Source organism: Pelobates fuscus, chromosome 5 (assembly GCF_036172605.1).
Source record: "Pelobates fuscus isolate aPelFus1 chromosome 5, aPelFus1.pri, whole genome shotgun sequence".
Lineage (NCBI taxonomy): Eukaryota > Metazoa > Chordata > Amphibia > Anura > Pelobatidae > Pelobates > Pelobates fuscus.
Window position 1 is genome coordinate 360,931,110 of NC_086321.1, and position 15,093 is coordinate 360,946,202.

The 15,093-nt window shown below is 38.5% G+C and overlaps 1 protein-coding gene across 1 annotated transcript in view; it reads right to left on the bottom strand.

Annotated features, from left to right (window-relative positions):
* Window positions 1–8,467: 8,467 nt before the first annotated feature.
* The window catches only part of STX8 (syntaxin 8), a 161,454-nt gene continuing 154,828 nt past the window's right edge, over window positions 8,468–15,093 (bottom strand). The window contains exon 8 of the mRNA XM_063456041.1: window positions 8,468–9,356. Within this exon, the coding sequence (XP_063312111.1) occupies window positions 9,289–9,356 (68 nt within the window). The 3' untranslated portion in view covers window positions 8,468–9,288. The remainder of the gene's footprint in view (window positions 9,357–15,093) is intronic.

Consider the following 15,093-nt stretch of genomic DNA (forward strand, 5'->3'; position numbering starts at 1 on the left):
GATCAGTGCTCGAGTAATTGCCGTTTTCCTTGGCCAGGGGACAGGATATTGGCGTTTGGTGTGGAGGGTCAGTATGTGTGCGGAGTTTTGGAATAAGCTCCTGTATTTCCAGAACATCTTACAGACGCTAAGCGACAGAGCATTAAGTCGGTGTACACAGCCCCCAGAGGCCTGGACGGATTACGAGCAGCTAATTATACTTGGTCACCACTGCAAAGAGAGAGCAAAGGTCGTTTTACAGTAAGAGCCATCAGCGAGTCCGGGAGAAAGATTCCTCTCCTTCCTGGACTCCTGATCCTGTGTTTGCTCTGCTAATTTGTAAGGATTACCCTGCGGTGCATCCGCTCGATTTGAGGTCAGAAGTTAAACAGCTCCCCATTCTATTCTGTTGCACATGCAACACATTCGCTACAAACAACCGATCTTTGCTAAACAGCTTGTTTTAGGGAACACTATGGCTTCCCCAGAACGCAAGCAGAAAGTTGCAAAGTATAAAATCAAAAGTAAGAAACTAAAAATAAAATTCAACGTGTATAAATTTGTAGGCTAACACAGTTAAGCAAATTTCCTTTGCATCTTCTAAACCTGCACATTTTGATTAATCAATACATCAGTTTTTCTCCAGGTCATCTGGCATAAACCGAATTGTGTGCGCGCGCATTCTTTCACGTTTCACCAATGCAGCACAAGAATTTTCATAATAGGCCTCAATGCAAAGGACTTTGTTTCTTCAAAATCATTGCTTGGCCCAGTTAAATAAACGATTTGAAAGTGTTCAAATAAATTGATGCAACATTAATGCTGCGATCACAAAAGAATCCATGTGATGGTCATTTTACTATATTGCATTAGCGCTATGCAAGATCATGTCACGATAGATATATTATTGCTCTTCTACACGGCGTCATAGTTCGCGTCTCCTGTAGTTCAAAAAGGTTAAGCTATATCGTATATACGTCTACGTAAGTGAATTGTTTCACGTTATGAAATATTTTTGGGAATTAGATTATTTCTTTGGAATTAGAGTTAAGAATGTTTATGAAAATGTATCACTAACGTCTATTAAAGATTATTGAAAAAATAAATAAATAACGGGTTTATCCACTGAAATCTGAGTTTAGGAAAATTAACCAATTAGCAAAGTATAATTCAAGTTCCCAACTAAGCTGTTATGACCTGGAACTTGGCACGTCCGTTGTCAATCGCTGAAAGTTTAGTTTTGTTTTTTTAGGGAGTTAGGGGGCTCTCTGTGGTTTTGAGCGCAGCCATTGGGTTATACAGACTGTTTTAGAATGAGAAGACAGGCATGGTTCTAGCATTCTAAAAAATCAATCTGGAATATCAGGAGTTACATTTAGGGAAGCATTCATTCATCTCCTTTCCGGAGTGTTTTTTTTTATTTTTGTGGTCTTTTTTTTTTTTTTTAAAGTCAGCCTGCAGTTGCTAAATATTGACATACATGATCTCAGCTGGCACGAGCGCTTTACAGAAAGAAAACAAACAAAATAGAACAGGTGCCCCAGTAGTATTTCGGAAGTCTACAGCGTTCAAACTGGCTCTCGTTTAATCAGGACATGTGAGTCATGTGTTTGCAGGAAGATCAGAGATCCTCTTGTCATTAAGTGGAAGGTTTGCCTACCTATTCCATACCCTTGGCACAGACACAGAGCATCCCTTGGCAGGGTTACTGCCATTACATCTCGGATTATCCTGCCCCATATGCCAAACGCTTCCTTCTCTGTCCAATGCCCCAGACTAACATTCACCAGATGTGTCCATGCTTAAGACATTTTTATGACATGTAATCATTTTCAAATAAATCAGTCGCTTCTTGGTAACGAACAGGAAAATGTCACTGCTTAACCCTTCAAGCTTAACCCTTCAAGGGTTTTGCACAACCCTGCTCCCCATCTGAACCTCGAGATAAATCGAGTTGTCCTGGCTTTATGGATGCATTCTGTAATAAAAAATAAAGCTGTTTGTACAATCACAGGCGCCAAAGAGTAATTAAACTGAGCAAAACATTTTGCTGTGATACAAAGTACTAAAGTCCATTACAAACCTGCTCTTCCTATGAAATTGTGCTAATTCACGTATAAGACTCATACTGTTGAGGGGTTTAAGTACTGTATGCTGTTATTAGTGTTAGCAGACTCATAGATCAGTCATTTACATAAAGCTCAAACCTTAATTACTTCAAGTTGTTTCAGTGATTTTATGAATCTGCTCCAATTGGTAAGGTTAGACACTAGTATGGCGTTTATGCTTGTACTCTATGCCGTCGTAAATGTAGGTGCCTGTCCCTTTATTAAAATATTATTCCCATCACTGTGTCCAGAATTCTAAAATGATGGAACGTACCTGCTTTTCCATCAGATGTCCAGCTTAGGCAGAGTCTCCTCTTTACCAAATTCACTATTTTATCTTCAGGTACAACTTGATACAAATTGAACTCAGAAGACTACAACATGGTTATTTACCAAAGTTTGAATTGCCGCGAACAGGAAACAGTCTTCAAGTCAATTCCGCTTTCAATAGGGCTGTTTTAGCCTTACAGTCACATTGAAGTCCCACCAATTCTTCATTTAGTGACCAACTCTGAAAGGACTGAAACAGGTTTTTCTAAGTTTGTGTTGTCACATTATCAGCTTGTGTTGTATACAATTACAAAGCAAGTAGTTGGTCTGTATTGGCTTGTAGACAATCCTTATGTCCAGTGAACATTTTAACAGCAAAGAAATTCAGGGTTAAAGAGTGTATTTGTCTGGATTTTCATGCCAAACTGGCAATCACAATATGTGATAAAAGCCCTTCCCTCGTTAGTGCCAGCACCGAAAGAACCAGTCTAGCTAAATGACAATATAGGTACATTAATTGTAAGACAGCTACGGAGATTAAATAACTCATCCCTCGCTTATCGTCCTGTACAGACAGCCACGTGTATAGATGTTATAAAATGGTTTCCAAGCTTACACTGAACAAATTATACATGCTCATTTTCAATCTCAGGGGGAAGCTATTTGTTGGTACGCTGTGACCAGGATAGAACATCTATCATGAGGTGTTTCTACAACCTCCTAAAGACTGTACCATTAGGAATACAGATTATGTTTTCATAACGTTAGTGTCCCTTTAAATAGGCAAATCTTGTATGAGAAGTGGCTTATGCTCCCCTCCTGTATCTTCTGTCTGCTTTGTTCTCATCAGAGTATGGACTGTTGTGTACCATTACTCTTAATTCATACCATAACAACTGTCTGGGAATAAATCATAGCTTCAAGAGACTAGAAAATCCAGATGATACAGAAAAACACTCATTGTGTTAAACTTATTAAAATTAAACCACAAAACAAGGGGGTTCTGTGCAAAATTCTAAAAGTGGAGCAATCAACAGGAACATTCGATCGGTTTCCATGGTTATTTTTTTCGCTTAACATCCACATAAAACCCATTGTTTATTTAACTTAGATCTTCCCTCCCTATGCACTATATGATGAGACCAACTTATTTCTACTCTTTGAGTTGTTCCTCTAAACATTTCAATGTAGCCCTCCGTCTGCCTCGATTTCCTACCTTCAAGACTCCAGATGTTTTAACTTCTCACAAAGCCAGAGTTGTTTTTTTGAGGTGGGCTGGATTTATTATTTAATAATGACATAATCGGTGCGGTCTATTGGTGGCTTAGGGGATCTTGGGAGCTAGATTTCAGGTTTACATCATTAGATGTGCACAGTCTGATTGGTCTCGGAATGAGCACTTTGACTTGCTACTCTGCTAAAGTGCTCCTTCAAGTGAATCAAATTAAACTAAAGTACTTTTTGGTATAGATTTTCAAACTCCTGAGGCAAAATATGTACCTGCTACAATCTGGCAAATATGACGTAGTCTTCTAATCAGTTTTAGCTGTCAGTGAGGACCTGTGTAAGCTGTTTGTCAGGGCTAGAGGATGCCATGATTGGTAGAGTCCAAATATATCACCAGCACATGAGCATTATAAAAAGTTTTAAATCAATGGGTACAATTCGTAGCAGGGAATGGTTTAGCCTTAGTCCTACCTTGGATATTTGATCACATATTAAAATTGTGAAGTCCATCTGACACTCTGGGTGTGGAAACGTAATATGCCGAAAATCCAGGAGCATAATACAAAACATCAGGATTTCACATCTTATAATGTAGGCAGAATATTGCCATCATTAACTTTGAAAGAGGTCGCATAACTGAACTAATCAACAAACGCTGCTTCAAACCCAGGCTCGAACCTCTCATTACTACAAAAGGAATACCGTTTCTCATATGATCTAATAAAAGTGATGCAAATGTTGCTTAGAAGCATCAAACTAAAATATAAAATGTCTATTATATCGGAGCCCTGTGGGGTGGGAAGGGGATGGGATGGGAGAGAGAGAATAACATTCGCTGATTTTTTTTTTCTCCAATACTAATATATTGTGTTTATTATATATGAATATATTTAATGACACGTTGAAAAAGGTGTGGAATTTTTTTGTCTTATTCTGTAGGTGGCAATTTTGTAACAGAAACACCCATTTTGTTAGACTAAATCAGCAACTGGTTAATTAAACTTTTATTAAACATTATTGTGTGGCTTACTGTCTGGTTGTTTATTGTAAAACTTTACCACGGCTTGGGAATAAGGACTTGTCTTCATCTCTGGGTCTACAAATGAGATATGGGTAAAATGAAAACCATACATCTTTCATCGTACGGTCTTTACATTTTTATGAAATAAAAAGTCTAACATAGAACTTACAATGTTACGAAAAAGATCGTACAATAACATTCTTAAAAAATATCTTCACAAACTTGTTAAAGCAATAGTTGGAGTTGTGCCTTTCTCAAGCAGAAGCAACGAGAGATACTGCTCAGAGCATTGGTTAGAAAAAACAAAACCCACTAATAATAAACTAAAGCAATTAATGAGTGCCCACTTTTCACTCCTTTCACATTCTTTGATAATAAATGTGATATACAGTATGTAAGAATTCTCTCAATGCCATCAATAAAAGTGACCCATGCATACATGTTTATAAGTAATGTTTGTTACTAGTGTATCGTAGTCTGGAACTTGTTCTATCTAGTCAATTGTTTTATAATTAAGTGAAAACAGGTTTATTATATAATAATTGATGCCCTTTTAAAAAGTGTATTATCCAAGTGGATCAGTAGTAAATACCCCTATTATATCAGAGCCATGTCTTACAATGTTTTACGCTCCCCAAAAATCTGCCTTTTCACCAAGCCGAAAATGTAAAAAAAAAGGTTTTTTGTTTTTTTTTAAATGCATAGGGTTTGAATGATCTGCCAATTTTCTGTCTTATCTCTTACAAACCATCTCCAGACACAAAAAGTCCAAGATTTTAATTAACTTTTCACATTGCCAAAATAATCATCTGTTGGACATTGTTCTTCTCTTGTGCATGAAATATTCCGAGCCGGTATCTCACAAAAGATGGTTCTGTGTGTCAGTGCTAGTGAACCACTATGCAAGTGTTGCACTCTTAAACCCTCTTCTAATTAACACAGCCTGAGAACTCAATTAAGAGACATTTGTTTATAATCCATGCACGTTTTAATTAAAAAATATAAAAGGCCAAAGCCCTTAGGATTCAGTCCCTTTGTCAGCTGGATATTATGGGAAGCTTAAACAAGTGTTTCCTGATTTTGCAGTGAGACACTGGCCCGTTGCTCGATGTTACAGCAAAAATGGAGATTCATTGTTATTTTACAACCTGTCATCTTATCCTTTTCTCCAAGAGTTGCTGGTTGATTCACAATTTGAGTTGTGAGATTACAACGAATTTGCACAATTTAAACAAACAAGATAATCTCTAATCTGGATATTTTGACACATTTTGCTGTACACATACAAACTACCTAGCTAGTAAATCATTTCCATTGATTGAAAGAAAATTATTGCTTAGAGCCAGTCAAAGGCGAGGAAACTGCAATAGTTACCAGCCAGATTTGTGGCTACCCAGTATGACTTAGCATAACTGATAATCAATGTTTACAGTTAGACTATTTGTACCTTGATTTTGAAATTCCGTTTGAATTCTCACATTAGTAAAGAACCACGTTAGGGGTTTAAACTAAACCAGGAGTTAAAAGAGCCAAGCGTATTTCATTTATTTAAAATCGTGGATATGGAGAACGTTTCCAGTTCGCCTACTTTGAGCTAAAAGCCTTTGTTTATGAAGGCAATTGGAGTCATTTATTATTTGCAGGCAGGGTTATTTACTAAGCTGTGAATTGTTGGGAATGACAAATTGTAGACTAAACTAGCCTAACTTAAAACATACTCCAACACTAATGTGAGAACTCAAAGTGAATTTCAAATTTAAGGTGAAAATAGCTAAACTTGAACGATTCAGACATCGTGTGCTTTCAGTTTGGCTAATTTAGGCCTAAATTGAAATTCACTTTAAATTCTCACTTTGGGGACTATTCCTGCAAATGGGCATGTTATTCAGCTCAGCTATACTGCCCTTAAATGATTCATTTCCTGGTGAATTCCCCACAGTCTAAAAATCCAAGATTTACTGAATAAAACAGGGTACATTATGGACTATAAAAAGTACTATATTTTTATACAGTTCAGCTAAAAACCATTGTCTACGGTTTTCTAAGAGAACTAAAACACCAATAAACTTACTTACAGCTCACAGAAAGTGTCCATTCCATCTCGTAAAGTTCCACGGACAAGTCTCGTTTCTCACCTAAATATATTTTTAAAAACGGGAGAGTGCACAACAGACAGACAAATACAGAGCGATGCATAGACAGACATATACATGCTAATAGAAAAATATATATAGATCAGATCGATAACAGACAAGCAGACTGATCGCACTGGGGGAGACCGAGTTTGGGTTTATGGGAAAGAGTGATAACAGGGTTAGGGGACAAGGAAAATGTTATATGATGTAAATTGAAAGAAAGCAGATGGGATTGAGAGACCGGTGGACAAGACAGAGATCCAAAGTACGATGAGACAAGGTAACGTTGTAAGAGAGCGATAGGTAGCGTCAGGTAAGATATTCCAAGAAACAAGACATGATCTGAAGATTCACACTAAGTGATGCTGCTTTCTAGAAAGATTAATATATACATGGTAGAACTACCAGGATGTTTAGAATTCTCCACTTTCCGAGCATTTATCCTGAACATGACTGACACACAGTATCCCCTTTCTGACACCATCTAATCAGCTTCACATGCATCTGCAACAATGCTAGCGTGCGTCAAAAGACAAACCAAAAACAAAACACAAAGTGTGCCTAGGTCAGACAGACATTCTGCAATGCACCTGGCACTGAACCAGTTAATAAACCAGCCCCAGAAAATCTAATTACAAAATACCAACAAGACTTATAGAGAGAGCTTTATTTTATTTAGTATCCGGTATGCCCTCCTGCTTATAATTTTGGCTACATCTTTAAACACTTCTCTTATAACATTATTACCCCTCCTTTCTTTATTCTGTAGCAGAGCAGGTTTTTCATTTCATGGTGTTAAATGTGTCAGCAGACGATTGTTGAGAAATGTCTGTGGATGCTTATAAATGGCCTGCGATGTGCGAACCATATGGAACTCCTCAAATATGGACCTTGGGAAACAAGACTCATCTACAAACGGTTTGGGGCAAAAGTTATATGAAGAAAAAATAAATAATAATATCATAGTAATATTCATTGTTCTGTTCAGGCATTTTATGGAAAAGGATTCTGGGAAGAAACAAACTGTTAATGTAAAACAAGTGGAAAGAAATTTGATTTATTTCACTGGGTGGTGTATGAGAAGGTGGGGCTGATCGCAATGGCCGTCATTGAAAGAAAAAATATATATATTTTTAATATCGCTGGAACTATACAACTGCCATGCTATTCAGAGGGTTGGTTGAGAGTTGTATTTCAGCACTGCCTATCTTTCAAGTAGTTTTGTCGTTAGAAAAAAAAACCTGACATTTTAATAATTCTCACCCAAAATATCTAGTAACAAGACATTTTCCCCATTCCAGACTCCTTTGCCTTTTTACAAACTACGTTACGGTTGGTACAAACTGGAGGGTGATACATTAGCACAGCCATCTGTTGTTGTTTTTGCTTACTTACACTTTATTTAACATGATTACACAACCACCTATAAAATAAAGACTCCAGTACAAAATTTAGGCGTTTATTCACCAAACTGAAATTGGGGGAAATTCCAAGCTTCGTCCCAGAATATCCCAAATAAACCATTTTCAATTCAAAATCACAATTACTTTGTCAGTTGACTGCAATTCCACGTTTAGCGAATAAACCCAACAATACATGAACACATAAAGTGCGTGCGTGTTTTGTTTGGCATTTTATTGCCGCACAAGATAGCAATAACGAGGAGCATTTCAATGAGAGGTCCAAAAAATGTAATCTAAATTCCCAGTGGATGAGGCATTTCCTGGTAACACGAATAATCAACTTTATTTGGCAAATAAATTACAATATACACCTTATGGATTGATTTATTTTTTCAGGTGTTAACCATCTAAGTACCAGCAGCAATGCTAAATCCTTCCTGCCTTCAGAATACAGGCGTTATTTGCAGCTGCCGCTGTCCGTGCTCAAGAAACCGAGAGCGACGCGCATATTTCATGTGTCAAACAGCTTCAAATCATTTCCCCAGTATGCAAGGCCAACATGATTTAAATCACATAGCTTCCATTAGAGAGAAACAAACAGCTGGTTTCAGGGAACTGTGTCACGCAGGTCTGCAAATAATAGGGCGTGGGGCTGCGGAGTCTGTAGATATTTATACACACACCATATATGTTATTTTCAAACATACTAAATCTTTACAGCCATTCGGACACAGACTGTACACCCGTTCTCTGCCAGGGAGACCGAGTACCCAATTTCCTCTTCCAGCAAACGGTGATCATTCCTCGAGTAAGGTCCACGATTAGCTCATCATCCACAGGGAGAAGTGGGAAAAGAGGTGATGACCTCTTAGTGTGGAAATCAAAAGTGTTATATTTCTGCATTGACATCCAAATAAAGTTTGTTTTGAATTTAGGGGTCAGTAGGAACCAACAGAGGGACTACGCATTAGTAAGTGTCAAGTTGGATGTAGGGTCTTTATGTGATGGAGTCCCTGAGTTAATTGTGTCTGGTTTTCGTGGTTGGATAATGGACTTGCCTCTTCACCAGTCAGAACAGATGAACATCTATTTTGCCATAGTAGCAGTTCTGATCGCTCCACGGGTGGCTGTTCTTCCAGGTCACATTATTTAGTTGGCCAAACTGCCACAACCACAATGGCAATGAGGAGAAGAATGACCACCACCACCATGGCTGCAATAAAAGAGATAGAAGATTAGACAATCGCACAATAAACCAAAACACGTCAAAATGTGTATGTGTAAAAACCAACAATATACCGAAGTTTAGGGAGTTCAAGGGAATAAAACCCCAAAGGACAGCAGGAGATTTCGAAAAAAGATTTAGGCATCCGATTAAGAGAGGTGGACTTATTAGAGGTCATAAAGTTTCACCAGAAGTCAGTCATCATTAACATCTTATAAACAACCTAAAATAGCTCACACAAGAATACATTAAAATGTAAGCTCCTGATTAGTGGAACGGGTTAATAATTCAGTCAATAATAGACTTCTCTCCTCTGCTAGTTGTGCTGCCCTCTGTCCTTCACACGATAATCATGCGCCTCTCCACCGGGACAGGTGGACAGATGGGAATTTAACACACTAATCAGGCTAATTCTGAGAGCTGAACATTCCCCGAACAACACTCTGGAATTCTGTGTCCTTTCCCAAGATCTGTAGCAATTACACGCTTATTTACCCCAATCCCAATGCTGGAAACCTTGCTTCATGTGAAACGGCTCCCTTGTGCAGCTCACCCACTGCACGTGACCCGAGAAAGCTCTACAAGAGTGGTGGCTTAATGGAGCTACCAGCCAGTAACTAAAAACTGCTAGGGCTACAATTTAGGATTTTTATAAAACGTTAACAAAAAAAGAAAAAAAATGCTTGGGACGAAAAAGCAATCTTAGAAGTAAAGGCTAACAGGGAGAGCCAGAGAGCAGTGTCTAGTTCTTCCATGAATACGTCCCAATATACATCAGTACTGAGTACAAACATTTATAAGCTAAACATACTGCAGAAATACTCAACATTTAATAAATTGGATCAGGTTTTAAAAAAAACATTAATTTTTAACTACCGGGTAGTATTTTTAAATCTAGCACATAAAACTATAAGAGTTTTCTCTGAGTTACATCTGGCTCCTTTTTTCCCCCCGAATATTTTAACTAATAAAATGTCACTAATGTTGCAGTTATCTGGAAAGGCAACAGCAAGGCATGTCATGCAAATTACGTTGCTTGAGACTTTGAAGAAGCCTGTGAAGTCCAAATTAATTTAATGCAATCTTTACGCCTTAGATACAAGATCAACCACACAGCAATCAGGCTGATTGAGAGAAGGAAACACTAGCACCCGTGAATATTATCCGTGTGAGATTTTCCGATAAGTTCCAGGGAAAAAACACAGACCTTACTGCCACTTTAAAGGCAGGATTAGACATATACTTTATTTGCCTTTTTCGTAATTACAGTGCCACAAGGAAAATAACAGCAATAAAAAAACCAAAAACTAACCACTAAAGGCAGCAGACACTACAACAAAACTTGCAAGTCCTTAGTAATGGTATATCTACTCAATTTTTCAACGAGCAGCCAAGCACCCAGCGAAAAAAATATTGGCTGAGTTACCAGGGAAAAGCAACAAGTGTATTAAGGAGAGATTATGATTTCATATTTTAATATCCGTCCTCCTGTGTCCCCCTTCTGTGATATTGTGAGAAAAGTCGACTGGAGTGGAAAAAGCAGCAATGTCGAACGAGAAAAGGGTGTAGAAGGGGGAGGGGGGGATTATTTTTTGCCTCAGATTTGGGAAACGGAGAGATATTACTCAGATTCATATTCTGAGGCTCAGTTCGTGGAAAAGGGATGAAGAATGAACAGGCGAGGAGGACATTTCAAACCCAAGAGGATGGACTCTGATACGGGGATTCCATGCTGTGGGCCTTAATGAATGCCAACTCATATTCAGAGCTATAAAGAATGAAAGGTTTTGGGTTTTTTTGTGTATAAAGTGAATAATACGTTACCCAGTGCGCTGGTCCAGTGAAAATGTGGGGGTGACCTTTTAAGCTCCATCATTCAAGATGAACTGACAATGCATTATGGGAAATAGTCATGTTTGAAGGAGCAGAGATGTTCCACAGCATGCAATAAATGTGAATTTGTGGTTTTTGGAAACAATGTTAAGAAACTATACACTAATTATGTCTCACTTTAACTACGGTTACCCTGATTTTCATTGATCACCATACTTCAGATAGTAATGCACAGTTTATTTGTTTCTCACTATAATAGTTAATCATATTTATTATGCTTATTGTTGCTGCAGTTTTCGACAATCCATAATATATATATATATATATATATATATACACAGTTGCAAGAAAAAGTATGTGAACCCTTTGGAATGATATGGATTTCTGCACAAATTGGTCATAAAATGTGATCTGATCATCATCTAAGTCACAACAATAGACAATCGCAGTCTGCTTAAACTAATAACACATAAAGAATGAAATGTTGCCATGTTTTTATTGAACAGACCATGTCAACATTCACAGTGCAGGTGGAAAAAGTATGTGAACCCCTAGACTAATGACATCTCCAAGAGCTAATTGGAGTGAGACATCAGTGAACTGGAGTCCAATCAATGAGATGAGATTGGAGGTGTTGGTTACAGCTGCCCTGCCCTATAAAAAACACACACCAGTTCTGGGTTTGCTTTTCACAAGAAGCATTGCCTGATGTGAATGATGCCTCGCACAAAAGAGCTCTCAGAAGACCTACGATTAAGAATTGTTGACTTACATAAAGCTGGAAAGGGTTATAAAAGCATCTCCAAAAGCCTTGCTGTTCATCAGTCCACGGTAAGACAAATTGTCTATAAATGGAGAAAGTTCAGCACTGCTGCTACTCTCCCTAGGAGTGGCCGTCCTGTAAAGATGACTGCAAGAGCACAGCGCAGACTGCTCAATGAGGTGAAGAAGAATCCTAGAGTGTCAGCTAAAGACTTACAAAAGTCACTGGCAAATGCTAACATCCCTGTTAGCGAATCTACAATACGTAAAACACTAAACAAGAATGGATTTCATGGGAGGATACCACATAGGAAGCCACTGCTGTCCAAATAAAACATTGCTGCACGTTTCCAGTTTGCACAAGAGCACCTTGATGTTCCACAGCAGTACTGGCAAAAATATTCTGTGAACAGATGAAACCAAAGTTGAGTTGTTTGGAAGAAACACACAACACTATGTGTGGCGAAAAAGAGGCACAGCACACCAACATCAAAACCTCATCCCAACTGTGAAGTATGGTGGTGGGGGCATCATGGTTTGGGGCTGCTTTGCTGCGTCAGGGCCTGGACGGATTGCTATCGTCGAAGGAAAAATGAATTCCCAAGTTTATCAAGACATTTTGCAGGAGAACTTAAGGCCATCTGTCTACCAACTGAAGCTCAACAGAAGATGGGTCTTGCAACATGACAATGACCCAAAGCATAGAAGTAAATCAACAACAGAATGGCTTAAACAGAAGAAAATACGCCTTCTGAAGTGGCCCAGTCAGAGTCCTGACCTCAACCCGATTGAGATGCTGTGCCATGACCTCAAGAAAGCGATTCACACCAGACATCTCAAGAATATTGCTGAACTGAAACAGTTCTGTAAAGAGGAATGGTCAAGAATTACTCCTGACCATTGTGCACGTCTGATCTGCAACTACAGGAAACGTTTGGTTGAAGTTATTGCTGCCAAAGGAGGTTCAACTAGTTATTAAATCCAAGGGTTCACATACTTTTTCCACCTGCACTGTGAATGTTGACATGGTGTGTTCAATAAAAACATGGCAACATTTCATTCTTTATGTGTTATTAGTTTAAGCAGACTGCGATTGTCTATTGTTGTGACTTAGATGATGATCAGATCACATTTTATGACCAATTTGTGCCGAAATCCATATCATTCCAAAGGGTTCACATACTTTTTCTTGCAACTGTATAATATGGTACGATACCGCTAGATGTACCTGTAGAAAAGATGAACTAATATCCTTCCCTTAGGTGTTCTTTTCCATATATTTTACCCTTGGCCAGGTATGTTAGCTTAGCAGACAAAGGCCTTGATCACAATCTATTGTTTGATAATCATGAACATGATAGCAGCTGACAATGACCATGAGTTAGAAATGAAGATGGGATAACATTCACCTCTACTTCTACACAGTTACCTTTATTAGTTTAAAAATTAAAAATCCCTATACTTTACATTATGCAGTCAAGCTTCAGCGATCACAAACACACAGGAGAGGAGTTAGTGACACATTAATGGAACCATTTATATCTTATCAAATTCAGCAGCCGAAGAACTCGATAAGTCACTGAAACACTTTTCAACAAGTTAACCAACACCTCTAAAATTAGCAAATGGTTTTGCGCATGAACAGAACAGCTATCTCCCCTGAGTCGATGGTGTGCAGATGCAACATCACGAAATTCATACAAACAATTCCCGGTTGATCAATTAACACAACCGGTAAATCGCATGTTTTTCCTATTATCATCATTGCTTATAGCAAGGGTCAAACAGGCAGGTCAGATCTTTCCAGGATGGGTCCCTTTTTTGTTTACCGGTTACATGCAATCTCAGAAAAATCTTCTTGCGATTGCGTGATTAACAACGACAATATTATCAAGCATGGTTATAAGTCAATAGAAATGTAGAACTTTGGCGATTTTAACAGTAGAAAATGTTAATCGATCGAACTCTGACGCTGGACTGTGATCAAGGAACGCTTATGGCCTCCCAGGGTAACCTCTACCTCAAATACCTGTCCCTTGCTCTCTCCTAAAGGGCAGCACTCTACTCTCTCCTCCAGCTCTGCTTCACTCCACCTTGTTTGATTGCTACCTCCTATCCTGTTGTGTTTTACGCCCCACCTCCTATAGACTGTAAGCTTGTTTGAGCAGGGCCCTCTTCAACCTATTGTTCCTGTACATTTTTGTAATTGTCTCATTTATTGTTAAATCTCCCCCTTTGATAATATTGTAAGGCGCTACGGAATATGCTGGCGCTATATAAATACCAGTAATAATAATTTAGTAACCAAGTTGTTTTTCTTGGATGCTTGGGAGAATTAGGCTAACATTTGAAGTGACCATAACAGTTCTGAGCCACGAAATACATACCCGACGAGAATAGCGGGTGTTAATGCCTCTCTCTAAATCACAATATCTTACTACTGTATATAAGCTAATTCAGTTAACCATAACAACATTGGACTGCTCTGAATTTAACACATTTTATCCAATGTTTCCTGATAATTCGGATTTAAGGCATTTGTTGTGTTAGCTTTTACAATCCCGATTTCAGTGTTTGTAGCAGAATCTCTACTCCTACTTGTTGATCTATGTTTATTATATAGAATTATTCTATATAAATATATAGATTGTAAGTTTAACCTTAACGCTGCCAGAAAGGCTTTCCTGGCAACAGATTCACTGTCGCATCGCAGGGAAGATTTCAGGATATCAACACGATGAACCGTACAAGGACTTTCTCATCTGTGCACAAAGGGGGCAATTGTCGTCTGTCAGTGTTAGATTCAGGGCCCCGCGGTATTTGTACTTCTAGCCGTCCTACTCTTTGTGTGGTTGAGAAACCTGTCTGAGCTTCTGGCATTTATTCAAGTGGCGTGTGAAAAAAAACAGAGTTGGGGGGAAAAAAAAGGCCGTCATAAATATGTCTTGTTCTGACAACTCCCTTGTGTAGGGAGAGCGGAGGAGAGTGCGCAGGCTGCTTTCTTTTCTGGGGTTCTTGTGATTTACCGTGAAAATGCACTTGGGGCAGCTGCTCTGCTGGAGTGTGTGAGATATGGTATTAATTACGGGGGCGAAGCCAATAGCTTTTTAATTGGGAAGGCACTGGTGAA